Here is a 14,527-nt window from a genome sequence, read left to right as displayed (position 1 = left end):
CTTTTAATTTAAAAAAAAATATTTCTACGATGGGGAGCGACACGATGGCTTAGTGGTTAGCGCTGTCGGCTGGATCAGTTGGCATTTCTGTGTGGAGTTTGCACTATAGGTGAATTGGGTAAGCTAACTTGTCCATAATGTATGAATGTGAATAAGTGTGTATAGGTGTTTCCCAGTGATGGGTTGCAGCTGGAAGGGCTGTTTTACCTGCGTTCGCGTGGGTTTCATTCGCTGTGTAAAACATATGCTAGATAAGTTGGCGGTTCGTTCCGCTGTGGCGACCCCTGATGGATAAAGGGACAAAGCTGAAGAAAAATTAATACTTGAATTTCTACGATGGAGTAAACATAAAATGTTTAATTTAACATAATTTCTGAAATATGAATGATGCAAATATCAATGTATTACAAGCAGAAAATGTGTTTAAATCAAATAGCTAGATAAACTCCCTGAGCAGGAAAACGATTGTGAACTACGTTTCCCAACGTGCACCGCGCTGACAGCTTCTTCCTCGCGACAAAAATGGCGGCTCCTTTAACACTCCTTCTGCTAGTAGCTGTTACAATAAGAGGCATTTTATTCCGATCCAATTTGGCAGAAATAATTTCCGAGAGGGTCGAGGTGGTGTCGCCGTTGAATGCGTGGAAACGAGGTTTGTTAATGTTTTCCTTGTGTATAAAAATGCTCTTTAGTGATGGTTTGTTCCTGCAGGAAGCCTCATTGCTGAGCTGTCAAAGACATGCATTAAACATACTGACAGCACATTTCGGTTTAGTATTAATTAAATATGGTTAAAACCAACTATTTAATGCTAATATTATTAATGACATGGTTTACAGCATAACTCTGATCTTAAATGGTCAGTATCAAAGTGAATATGGACATTCTGAACTGCACTGCTTGTTGTCAGTATCTATTTTAAAGTACGTTGTGAAATGCATTACTGTTATCTGCTCTGAAGTAAACAGTGTGCTAAATATTGACACTTCAATTTAAATTTACAGTCCTTATTGAAGTGATGTGATTTTTGGGCGTGTTTTCAGTAGAAACACCCTTTACAGACGTCAAATTAGTTCACATCACTGCCCTGTATTGTTATTGTAATGTATTGTAATTGTAAATTCACACACATCAGACTTTTATTATTATGTTGTTTATGTAAACATACTACATTAAACTAAATTAGTCAAACATTTGGAAGTATTTTTTAAGATTTGTTGATGTTTCTAAAGTATTTTTCGCTTACCAAGGCTGCTTTAAAAAAAATGTAATACTGTAAAATTCATTCAATTTTCTTTCGGCTTAGTCTCTTTACTCACCAGGGGTCGCCACAGCCCAATGAACTGCTAACTTATCCAGCATATGTTTTACCCTTCCAGCTGCAACCCAGTTCTGGGAAACACCTATACACTCTCACATTCACACACACACTCATACACTATAGCCAATTTTGATTACCCAATTCGCCTATATCACATGTTTTTGGACTGGGGTGGGAAACCAGAGCACCCGGGGGAAACCCAGACCAACACATGGAGAACATGCAAACTCCACAGAAATGCCAGCTGGCCAAGTCAGGACTTGAACCATCAACCTTTTTGCTGTGAGGCAAAAGAACTAACCACTGAGACACCATGCCACCCTCTCAAATCAACAAATTGAAATGAATTCTGATGGATACACTATTGACTTAATATATAGCTTTAGCATTGGAGGAATAAACCACAATTCAAAATATATAAAAACAGAAAGGAGTCATTTTAAATTTAAATATTTTTAAATGCATACTGATTGAATAAAAAGCAGTTTTGGTGAGATTTCGTGTTAAACCTTTGGCTCGTGGTGTTTTCTAATTACTCAAGAATCACATTAATGTTTAAATGATGTCTAACATGATTACTTTGTTGCTTGAACAGTTGTGGAGGGTCTTGCCTTGTTGGATCTGGGGGTCTCGCCTTACTCAGGAGATGTGTTTCATGAAGTAAGTTCTATATGTCTTCCATATGAACACATGTGGGATGGATCCATCCATCTTATTCTCAATTCTGTACTCAGATGTCAGCATTTAACTGTCTTTTTAATGTCTTCCAGACACCCCTTATGATATACCTCTTTCATTTTTTGGTTGACTATGCAGAGATTGTTTTTATGGTAAGTCCTTTCTGTTTTCTTTTATCATTGAACCAAGCAAAAATGCTTATACAATTTTCCTCTGCCATTTATTAGTTTGTTATCCATAATAGATTTTGTAAGAGTATAAAGATGTTAAATACTATTCACAAAGTTATTTGGACTCCTAATTAGGCCTACACGAAATCTGTACACACAGAAATCCACAGATTTACGATTTTAGCTATCTACTTACTTGTGTAAATGTGTGTAAATTTATATTTATTCAGTTTTTTTAATTAATTTCTGTAATATTATTGACAGATATAAAATTGGCTATATGATTTATTTACAATACAGTTTGTAAAGTCATGTTTTCTGTCTTTTAGTAGATATATTATATGAGAAACTTGCTTTGTGTACTAATTAAATAAACCTAATTGGATTTGCATTGTAAACATGAAATAATATTTTAAATTTTTTTTTTTCATTCATTCACCGCCAACTTATCCATCAAGTTTTTATTTCATAAATTAAATTTTCAATATATGATTCTTCCAAAATTATTCTGCATAAATCCGCAGATTTTTTACTAAATTCTGCGCAGAAATAGCAGATTCCGTCTGGCCATACTTATAAGTAGGGGTGTAACGATTTATCGTTGTACGATTTATTGCGATGCTCTCAAAATCAGACATCTGGCAACATTTCGGTTGTACAGTCATTGCTTTAGACTCGTCCGCTTTTTTAAACGCATACTGGGTCAAACATCCTAAGTTTTAAAGTCTTCACAGTGATTTACATACTTTGCACAGCGACAGGGATACCTCCTAATGGTGTTGAAAGACTCACATACTGTATTTATAAGGTACAATTCACCCTAAAATATCATTCTGTCTTCATATAATGTTCCTGCCGCAAAATCACACATGACGTGAGCTGACCATGAGCTGTTACTACACAGAGGGCGGACTTTGATAGACGCGCGCGTATGGCAAGCCGTTTTAGCATTTAAACCTTTGTTCTGACTATCCATAAATATATTTAGAGATATCTCTAATTATATTTTGACTAGTCATAATTATAATTCGACTAGTCAGAATGACAATTAGAGATATCTGCAATTCCAATTGTACTAGTACGAAATCAGATTGGAGATATCTGCAAATATGACTAGTCATATTCCTCCATTGACTTCCATTGAAAAATATTTGCAGATATCTCTAAATGAGTTTTGACTAGACACAATTGTAATTAGAGATATCTCTAAATTAATTTAATTAAATATGAATTAAAAACCTGGAAATGTGGATTTTTTTTTTGCACACACAAAAAACGCAAGTGACCAAGCAAAGCCTTAAGCTCTTACTGTTAAATTCAATTGAATAGAAAGCTTATTTTTTTGCACCTTTACTTAAATTTTTCCTTAATTTTGTCTCTATCATTTCAATAATATTTTTAAGAAGTTTTTAAATTGTTTTATTTTCCAGAGACAGGCCTGTTTAATTTATTTTCTTATAGAAGGTTCAGTTTAACAAGTTGAAACAAAAGAAATATATAAAAAAATAGTTTACTTGGTAAAATTTGCATTTCAGTTTAATTTTCAATTTTTATTCCAAATATCGAGATACATATCGAATCGTGAACATTATATCGTGATACACATCTTATCGTGAGCTGAGTGTATCGTTACACCCCTAATTATAAGCAATGGTTGAATATGCAGAAAGTGTCTTGAATCATAATTCATGAATATTTGTGAAATATTTGTAAATATTGAGTGTTTATTAGGGCTGTGCATTATGACAAAAATCTCATAGCACAATATAAGTAATTTCATATGCTGATAACAATATATATGATGGTATAGTACCACTTAAGTTAATTTAATTAACAATTGACCACATTGAATGGCGACGCAGTGGCGCAGTAGGTAGTGCTGTCACTGGGTCGCTGGTTCGAACCTCGGCTTAGTTATCGTTTCTGTGTGGAGTTTGCATGTTCTCAATGCTATCACGGGGGTGTCCTCCGGGGGCTCCGGTTTCCCCCACAGTCCAAAGACATACAGTACAGGTGAATTGAGTAGGCTAAATTGTCTTTAGTGTATGAGTGTGTGTAAGAATGAGTGTGTGTAGAGAGATGGATTGCGGGTGAAAGGGCATCCGCTGCGTAGAAACGTGCTGGATAAGTTGGCGGTTCATTCTGCTGTGGCGACCCCGGATTAATAAAGGGACTAAGCCAACAAGAAAATGAATGAATTAATTTTCTAATTTATTTATAACCTTGGGATAAATCTTTGCTTAAGGATGTAGAAATATAAAATATATACAAAATATATAATATTAAACACTTTTTAAACACTAATGATTACAGGCCCAGCATAAGATATCTCTAAAAAAAAAAAAAAAAAAAAAAAGCAAAATGTAAACATTGTAGCTTTAATATTTCAACAAGCATCCCAGTAATGACATGTAATACTGCACTCATATTAATTATGAAAAAGTATTATCATAGGCAATGTATTTAACCACACCACACGGAAACCTATATATATATTGCAGAATCGCTGATATCGTGATATATCAATACCGCCGTATACTAAATATCTTGATAATATCGTATCGTGAGTTAACCTGTGATTACCACCCCAATACGATACATATAGTCTCATTGCATAGCCCTGGTGTTTATTTTTTGTGCACTTTACCTCTTCACACATGTGAGCATACTTGTGTGCCCTGTCATTAGATAGCAGATGGAATCACAGCAGTGGCTCTTTATCTCTCAGTCCAGATTTATAACAAGAATGTGGTAAGTTGTAGCATTCGGTTGATATTTTTGTACATTTCAGCAAATAAAGCCTATTATTTCTTTACATTCTGTTCATACTACTTTCTTCTGCTGTACATAAGATGTATCTATCTTGGTGTACTTTGTAGTTTAGAAAACAGAAATATGCCTTGGAATCAGAACGGTATCCTGCTGACTGTTTGGAGCTCCTCCGCTCTCCTAAGGAGATGTTCTACATCCCGCTCAAGGTTGCCATGTTGTAAGTCTCAATCAAGCACTGCGCCCCAAATGGCTCACTATGCACTTAAGCATATGTACCAATGCATTTACACACTCAAAGCATAGTATATGAAATTAGTGTTGCTCCCTATTGAACACTAATGCTTGTTTGTTTGTGTTTTTCAAACCAGTTCACACTCAACATTTCACGGCTGCCAAATAAGTTAAATCAGGGGTGTCCAGATTCATTTCTGGAGGGCTGGTGTCCTGCATATTTTAGCTCCAACTTGCTTCAACACACCTGCAAGGATGTTTCTAGACTGCCTAGTAAGAGCTTGATTAGCTAGGCCAGCTGTGTCTGATTGGGGTTGGAACTTAACTTTGCAGGACATAAGATGTATCTATCTTGGTGTATCTATGGCCCTCCAGGACTGAGTCTGGACATCCCCGAGTTAAATAAACGGTTAAATTTTAAGTGCATTATACAAGTATTCAAAGTACACTTATGCTTTTTAAATAAAAGACAAAATGGCATAGAATAGTGCACAACCCTGCTGAAAAATCAAGCTTAAACCAGCCTAAGCTGGTTGGCTGGTTTTAGCTGGTTGACCAGCCTGGTTTTAGAGGGGTTTTGGCCATTTCCTGGCTGGTTTCTAGCCATTTCCAGCCAGGTTTTAGCTGGTCAGGCTGGAAAATGACCAGCTAAAACCGGCTTGACCAGCCAGGTTTAAGCTGGACACAGCTGGTTTTGACTGGGCTCCCTGCCTGGTTAGGCTGGTAGTGCTGGTTTTAGCTGGTCATCTCCCAGGCTGGAAATAGCTGGAAACCAGCCTGGAAATGGCCAAAACCCCTCTAAAACCAGGCTGGTCAAACAGCTAAAACCAGCCAACCAGCTTATGCTGGTTTAAGCTGTTTTTTTCAGCAGGGAAGTCTGCGATTTGGGACGCCCCTTAGATATAAATTAAACGTATGCAGTTTTCCATTTTAAATAACGAATATGTTTGTAATCATGCATTTTTATTTGGCTGATTTTCTTCTAGTTATCTGTTAAACCCGTTCACGATCCTGTCATGTGTGGCAAAGTCAACTTGTGGGCTGAACAATGCTATTATCGCGCTATTCATCCTCTGTACATTAAAAGGTGAGTGTTCCCCTAAAGATTGAGTTAGGATTGAGATTGAGAAGGGTTGAGTTATTCACTTAAACATGGGCTCAACCTCTCAGAATTTTAATGTGAATTCTTCTGCTTTGCATCAAAAAGCACTTTGCTGGTAACGTTAACTAATATACCTTTGACTGTCTAGTAATACAGCAAGCAAATTTTGGCACTGCCTTATGTGTGCAAGGATGCTATTATTTATAGTTTTTGGTCAATGATATGTCTTTGAAGGAACATTAATTCAGCAAGGACAAATTAAGTCAGTCGTATTTACTATTCAGCGTTATATGGGTGATGTAAATGCATTCTTTTGGGATTAAGGGCTTGAAAATTTAATGATGTTGCTTTCATAATAATTTGTTACTAACTAGGCACTAATTCTTAACTGTTTAAATAAATAAATATTTTTGCTGTAGCATAAAATGAAAACTCTGAAGTCTAATCTGCCTAATCTGGCTTTTTTACATTTAAGATGTGAGTTAATTACATTTAAGAGAGTAAATGACTGTAATTGAATGTTGGGGTTAGGACAAACATGCCATTAAAATGTTTCTTTTGAATGCTATACTACAGAATACTATAACCAATAGCATCTGATTTAATGTATATACATGCAAATATGTAATTTGCCACACTTGGAAAGTACCTTCACACTTGGAAAGTATCATGATTATGACTGTCACAAAAAAAAAATCAAATAAACACTTCATTCGAGAGCTAAATCCATCAAGAATCTTAAAAAGTTTATATTTCCACAAAAAAAAGTAATCAGCTCAAAATTTTTCAACAGTAATAATAAGTAGTAGTAATAATACATTAATGTTTGCTGTGTTCTTTCCTCTCAATAACACAACTATGACAGTAGTAAGAAAATAGCAGTTAAGAAAGCATCTTATTTCAGTGATAGGGAAATGTTTGTGCAAGCTCTGTAATTCATTGTCATCATGTCTAAAGATGTCAGATGAGGTCATTCAGTTGGCAGGGTTCCCACGCTTCTTGAAAGTACTTAAAAGTACTTGAATTTTAGACATATGGATTCAAGGCCTGGAAAGTACTTGGAAACAAACATGCATGCTTGAATTAAATTTGAAATTAAATTTGTTCATTGCTTTATTTTTTTAAATGTTTAAAAACAGAATGGAAAAAAATGAGTTAATTTAATTCTTAAATTTAAAAAGTTCAATTGAAATCTTGTACAGTAACACTGACAAATAATGCACATTTGATACATTTTTTTAGAAACTGCATTAGAATATCACCAGTATGCAACTAATTTTATTAATCTTCTTTGAACATGACTTAAAACGGTCACATGACTTAAAAACGGTTACTTAATTTAAAATTAATGGTGCTTTAGAAAGTCATTGAATCTGCTGTTCATGAAAGTGTAATGATTTGTTTATAACTTGTTCACTCATTGCTAAAAAAGTGACTAGTACATAAAAAGTCTAATATGTAGCCCATTTAACAACTGTTTATACTCGTAAAAAGAGTGTCATGACGTGCAGTGGCTCAGTGGTTTGTATTGTCGCCTCTCTGCAAGAAGATCGCTGGTTCGAGTCCCAGCTGGGCCAGTTGGCGTTTTTGTGTGGAGTTTGCATGTTCTCCAAGTGTTGGCATGGTTTCCTCCGGGTGCTCCGGTTTCCCCCACAGTCCAAAGACATGCGATATAAGTGAATTATTCATTCATTCATTTTCTAGTCGGCTTAGTCCCTTTATTAATCTGGGGTCGCCACAGCGGAATGAACCGCCGTATCCAGCAAGTTTTTACGCAGCGGATGCCCTTCCAGCCCCAACCCATCTCTGGGAAACATTCACAGACACATTCACACACACACTCATACACTACGGACAATTTAGCCTACCCAATTCACCTGCACCGCATGTCTTTGGACTGTGGGGGAAACCAGCGCACCCGGAGGAAACCCACGCGAATGCAGGGAGAACATGCAAACTCCACACAGAAACGCCAACTGAGCTGAGAATCGAACCAGCGACCTTCTTGCTGTGAGGCGAACGTGCTACCCACTGCGCCACTGCGTTGACTATAAGTGAATTAAATGAACTAATTTGGCTATAGTTTATGAGTCTATGTGTGAAGTGTATGGGTGTTTCCCATACTGGGTTGCTGCTGGAAGGGCATTCGCTGCAGAATAGTTGCACAGCGGTTCATTCCGCTGTGGTGTCCCCTGATATAGATATAGCCCTGATATAGCCAGGGGTGTCCAAACTCGGTCCTGGAGGGCCGGTGTCCTCCTTAGTTTAGCTCCTCCTTGCTTCAACACACCTGCCAGGAAGTTTCTAATACATGTGGTAAGAGCTTGATTAGTTGGTTCAGGTGTGTTTGATTAGGGTTGGAGCTAAACTCTCGAGGACACCGGCCCTCCAGGACCGAGTTTGGACACCCCTGGACTAAGCTGAAAAAGAATGAATGAATGAATGAATGAATGAATGAATGAATGAAAGTATGAAAGTGTGCCGTTTTAACTATAGATTTACATGTTCACTGTCTGTGGTGTTGTCTATTTTTTATTTTTCAGGTAGTGCCTTGCTAAGTGGGATATTGTTAGCTTTGGCCACATATCAGTCCATGTATCCTCTGACACTGTTTGCTCCTGCACTGCTGTTCTTCCTGCAGGTGGGAGTCTACATTCAGACTAGTGCAGATGACATGACACCTGTGTCCAAACTCAAACGTCTCTCTGTTTCTTTCAGAGATTGTATATCCCAGTGAACCTGAGGAGGAGCAGCTTCTGGTTCTTCACTCTTCAGTATGCGTTCATATATTTTGGCAGTCTGGTCGTGATCACTGGACTCTCCTTCTTCCTCTTGGGATCCTGGGACTTCATTCCTTCTGTCTATGGATTCATGTTAGTAGTCATGTCATGTCAATAGTAGGGTTGTCAGAAGTATCAAGTTCAGTACCAATCAGAACTTTACATTTTTTAAATGTCCATTTTCTGATAGTGTTCGAGTGTTGTGTTCACATGCTCAACAGAAATGATTGGTAACATTTGTAGTTTATTCCAAATCTTCTGTACTTTTCAATTATCAACTCAAATGCACATACAATTTTTTTCCCACAGTTGAAATAAGCCAAACTACTAAAACATGTTTGCATCATATATTTACTGTGTGTGTTTCACAGACTTTCTGTTCCAGACCTCACTCCAAACATCGGACTCTTCTGGTATTTCTTCGCAGAGATGTTTGAGCACTTCCGCCTCTTCTTCATTTGCGTCTTCCAGATCAATGTCTTTTTTTACACCATCCCGCTCTCCATCAAACTCAAGTATGTGCTACATATGGCCGAACAAGAGCGATGCATTTGTATAGCAGTCTTATGAGTAAAAATGCATTTCCACAGGGAGCATCCAGTGTTCCTCATGTTCATGCAGATTGCCATCATCTCCATCTTTAAGTCCTATCCCACTGTGGGAGATGTCGCCCTCTACATGGCCTTTTTGCCAGCCTGGAGTCACCTTTATCGATGTGAGTATCTCTTTTTATTTAATGGCTTAGTTCACCCAACCCTGTTCAAAAACGTAGTATTTGTTTGTTCTATTCACAAAATAAGATAGAACCACAGAATCACTGACTGAATATTTGTAGTATTAGTTTTTATTTGTTCGGAGTATTTGTTTTTCCTACTAAAGCCTGGTTTATTCTGCGTCAAGTGACCGGCGTAACCCACGGCGCATGCAACGCCCATAGCTGTGCATTTATACTTCTGCATGCTGTCTCTGTTGGTCTGCATTAACACTTCCGAAACGCTAGTTGGCAGTGAGGTGTTAATGCTCCTCTGTGTCGAGTTTCTTCGCTGCTGTTTTGCTTTTCCTGAACACTTCCTGGGTGTACAAGTGGCTCAAACTCGCTCATTTTGAGGCAGGAACCGGCGGACGTACAATAACTTTAACTATAAGGTAAACACAAAACAAAACTATCCATCCGGAGCTCCTTCACACGACTCCACACTTGTAAACAATCGCTCCATTGGGCTCGCGCCATTCGCGCGGCTCTCAGTCCCGCCCAGACTCGTCAGCGCTACTAAGCCGACCAATCACAGAGCTTGCGCTACGTGTTGTTGCGACGTGTAGTTACATTTTTTGAGAGGTGCACGTCAGAGATGCCGACGGCCACGGCGAAGGGCTGTGCGTCAACGCCGTAGCATACGCCGGCGTTTGACGCAGAAGTATAAATCAGCCTTAAGGATGTCAGTGGTTTCTGTTTTTTAACATTCTTTAGTGTATCTTGTTTCGTGATCAACACAACAAAAAAGTCAATGTTGAATAAATAACAGAAAAAAAAATTAGGGGGAGTGAACTATCCCTTTAAGTATGTAATAGATCTTCTGTTGAAACAGCCTATCAGAAGTGAAGTCCTTTTTTGACTAAATTAAAAGTTTTTTTTTTTTTTTTTATAAATTAAGAAAATGAAACAAAAGGCAGATTTCATGGTTTCTTTAGATCAGGGGTGTCCAAACTCGGTCCTGAAGGGGCCGGTTCCCTGCATAGTTTAACTTCCTTCAACACACCTCCCAGGAAATTTCTAGTATACCTAGAAAGAGCTTGATTAGCTGGTTCAGGTGTGTTTAACTGGGGTTGGAACTAAAACATGCATGTCTCCCCTCCAGGACCGAGTTTAGACAACCCTGCTTTAGATGCACATAAGTGCTTAATGATAGCTTTTACACGTTCCAAAATACTCAAATGTTTGAGGTCAGGAAAATCTTTGTTTATTTATTATTAGATTTTTGTTTCAAATGGATTCTAATCATCGAAAAAACCTGTAAAATTGTTTCACAGTTTTCTCCAAAATATTAAGCTGCCGTTTTTAACCCATATTTTAAAGTAATATTAATTATTTACAACATTTTAGATATATTTCAACATATATTACATGTTTTTCTTTAGGAACGTGTGACACTGACAATTAGAGTAATGATGTTGAAAATTCAGCTTTTTGATATCACAGGGATAAATTAATGCAAATCGCACCATGAAGTAGGGCTTCACGATATAAAAAAATCTCACATTGCGATATTTTGTTTTTCTGCGATATATATTGCACTATGAACACAATTTCACAATGGCTAAAATTGGTCTTTTTGGAAGGAAATCCTTTATTAAGATTGATTGGGGTGATTTTGTAAGAGTATAAATGATGTATAAAAACTAATAATAAGCAAAATAATTACAATAGACCAAAGAAAAAAAGTCAAATAAACTGTATTTTCCGGAGACTCAAACAGTATTGAGGTACAGAAATTCTATAGTCTTCATCGTATTGTACAAATGTACTTTTTTAAATGTGCCTTAATGCTTTAAACTCTCTTGAAATGCCTTTAAAACAAGTGCAAATTACAAAGTTTTACTCTGTTATAGTTATAACAATGGTTTGGAACGACTCCACAAATCTCATATAATCCATACTGTTGTGCTGGTCAACTATAATCCCAACTCAACATTGCATATACTGCGATTTGACTATTGCGGACACTTATTACGATATTGATGCTGAAACAATATGTAGTGCAGCCCTACCATGAGCCATAATGTACAGTGAATGTAGCACAGCTAATATATTTTTATGCACAGTGTAGAAAGACAAAGGTCTCAAAACTGAATGACACAAACATATCACCAACAGACCAGTTTTGTTTCTATTTCAAATGCATGGAGCTGCTTATGTAGCAACACACTGACGCAGTGGTGCAGTAATATGTATTGAGGTCACAGGTGTCATGTTTGTAAAGTCATTTACATCTGCTTTGAACCTAAACAACCAGAGTTAAGAAACAGGGGCCGGTTGCACCAGTAAGCTAAAACTTCTGGGCTTAGTTTTAGTTAAGCACCACTGGGCTTAGTTTAAATGTAACGCTACGTTCCAACTAAATATCATACGGCATTAATACACTTGTATCAGTAGCCCAAAGCACTATTTGCAAATGACTTGCATGTGGAAATTTTTGAATGATTCAAATTCAAATTCTCTAGAAGTCCATTTAGAGGAATTCTGTGAGCACAGATTTCATATAAACCTTCATGCTTAACCATCCTGTTTTTGTGCAGATAAAGTTAGCTGAAATCTCCTACACCACAGGTGTCAAAGCCAGTTCCTGGAGGGCTGAGCTCTGCGCAGTTTAGTGTTAACCCTAATTAAACTCACCTGATCAGACTAATTGAGTCCTTCATGCTTGTTTGAAACCTACAGGCATAGCCAGCCCTCCCTATAATTGAACTAAGTGGCTGCTTAGGGCCCCGCCGTCACTAGTGGGGCCCCTCAACCCGCTAGTGGTGCGAGCCACTTCCTTACTGAAATCATTTTTATTTGCATTTTACAAATGATCTGAACTGTGCAGAGCTGCGGCCCTCCAGGAACTGGCTTTGACACCTGTGTCCTACACTGTAAAAAAAATGCTGGGTCCCAAACAGCATGTTGTCCCAACACCAGGGGTGGACTGGACATCTGGCAATTCTGGCAAATGCCAGAAGGGCCGGACCAATTTTTAAATGTGGGCCGGTCAGTTTTTTAAAAAAAAATTTTATGTATTGTTTTTAAGTGCAGACAGCTTTTATCTCTTGCTAGATGTGATATTATGATGATGATAATAAAAATAATAATAATAATAATAATGAATAAAAATGTTAAGCATTTGGCCCAATCGGCAATTGCTGCCTGGTTTCAAGATGGTCCGACCCAATCCAAGGTTACCTGGACATAATCAAAATCTGGCAAGAATGTCATGTTATTTCACCATTTGTACACCAAAATAAATAGTGAATGTGCGTGTCCGTGGGTGGGGCTGTGTTAATGTGGTAATTTGTGTCGGTGTGGTAATTTGTGTGGCTACAGTGCCAGGGCTGAATTTTTGTCCCAGTCCGCCCATGCCCAACACAAATCGATTAAGTTAATGTCTGCGTTTTTTACAAATTTAAGTGGATTTTTGGCAAAAAAAAAAAACTTAAGAATTTATTTAAAAAAAAACTTTTTTTAAGAAATTAAGTTCTTTTGAGTTTGGTGAAATTTGTTCCTCGCCACTGGCTTGCTTGATCTGGAATTTGCTCTTCAGTGCTTGAACTTTCAGCAGTGAAAATTAAAACAACACTGAACTGAACTGAGGTTCAACTCTCAAAACTGGACTGACACAGTTTCAATTACTAGAACTTCAATGTTAAGCTGCTTTGACACAATCTACATCGTAAAAGCGCTATAGAAATACAGATGAATTGAATTGAGCTCATTTTAAATAATTAGTTTGAACAAACAGCAAAAGCAAGTTTTGAGTGTAAGAAGCTACTAAATGCAAATGTAAAAATGACTTCATGTAGAAGTGTGTTTTATTTCTCGTTCTGTCTGTATTTTCAGTTCTGAGAAACATCTTTCTGGTGTCATGTGTGCTGTTGGCATGCTCTGCGCTCTTCCCTGTACTCTGGCATCTATGGATTTACGCTGGCAGTGCCAACTCTAATTTCTACTATGCCATCACGTTGCTCTTCAACTTTGGACAGGTAAAAGCTCCCATACTGATAAGCCATTTGACTTAAACACAGCTTAAAACAAGACTGGCACCTTGTCAGTTTTGCTAAATCTAAATGGATAAGTTCAACCCAAAAATGGAAATCCTGTTATTGATTACTCGCTCAAACCAACTTTCACCTTCATTCATCTTCAGAACACAAATTAAGATATTTTAGATGTACTCCGTAAGCTTGCTTGTCCTCCATAGACATCAAGGGTCTCAAAACATTCAATTGCCATAAAAGGAACCAAAAACATTGTCCCAAAAAACTCTTCAGATTTAGATTACAATGGACATCCAGCGTTCTCCAGCCTCCTGGCGCCTAGACTGCAGCTCCACACAGGAATTTTGGCCAGAGGAAAAATGTTCGTGTCTAACAGATCCTGGTTTCTCTCTTAGTTTTTCTTTTCCTTCACTTCGTCAGTTGGTGAAGTTTTTTCCCTTGCCACGGGCTTGCTTAAATTGGGGTTTATGGAGCTCCGCTTTGGTGGATTTGCTCTTCAGTGTTTGAACTTTCAGCACTGAAAATTTAACCACACTGAAATGAACTAAATTGAACTCTAAAAACTGCACTGACACCGTTTCAATTTATTAGAACTTCTATGTTAAGCTGCTTTGACACAATCCACATTGTAAAAGCGCTATACAAATAAAGATGAAGGTCTGAGGTTAATAAAATGCATTTAAGGTTTGTAATTATTAACAGAATTTTCTTTTTTTTTTTTAGT

At 37.4% G+C, this 14,527-nt stretch overlaps 1 protein-coding gene across 3 annotated transcripts in view; it reads left to right on the top strand.

The window, feature by feature from the left end:
- The first annotated feature begins 498 nt into the window (after window positions 1-498).
- Window positions 499-14,527, top strand: part of pigu (phosphatidylinositol glycan anchor biosynthesis, class U) — a 19,841-nt gene continuing 5,812 nt past the window's right edge. The window contains exons 1-11 of one of the 3 annotated variants that reach the window (XM_087255714.1): window positions 499-652; window positions 1,917-1,981; window positions 2,092-2,151; window positions 4,858-4,920; window positions 5,049-5,684; window positions 6,012-6,259; window positions 8,818-8,915; window positions 8,993-9,147; window positions 9,426-9,569; window positions 9,645-9,769; window positions 13,646-13,788. In XM_087255714.1, the coding sequence (XP_087111840.1) occupies window positions 8,868-8,915; window positions 8,993-9,147; window positions 9,426-9,569; window positions 9,645-9,769; window positions 13,646-13,788 (615 nt within the window). In that variant the 5' untranslated portion in view covers window positions 499-652; window positions 1,917-1,981; window positions 2,092-2,151; ... (2 more) ...; window positions 6,012-6,259; window positions 8,818-8,867. 3 annotated transcript variants of the gene reach the window in all.

This window comes from Danio rerio, chromosome 6 (genome assembly GCF_052040795.2).
Source record: "Danio rerio strain M-AB ecotype USA chromosome 6, GRCz13ab, whole genome shotgun sequence".
In the NCBI taxonomy this organism is placed as follows: domain Eukaryota; kingdom Metazoa; phylum Chordata; class Actinopteri; order Cypriniformes; family Danionidae; genus Danio; species Danio rerio.
Note: the sequence above shows the minus strand (reverse complement) of the source record. Positions and strands in the feature narration are given on the sequence as shown.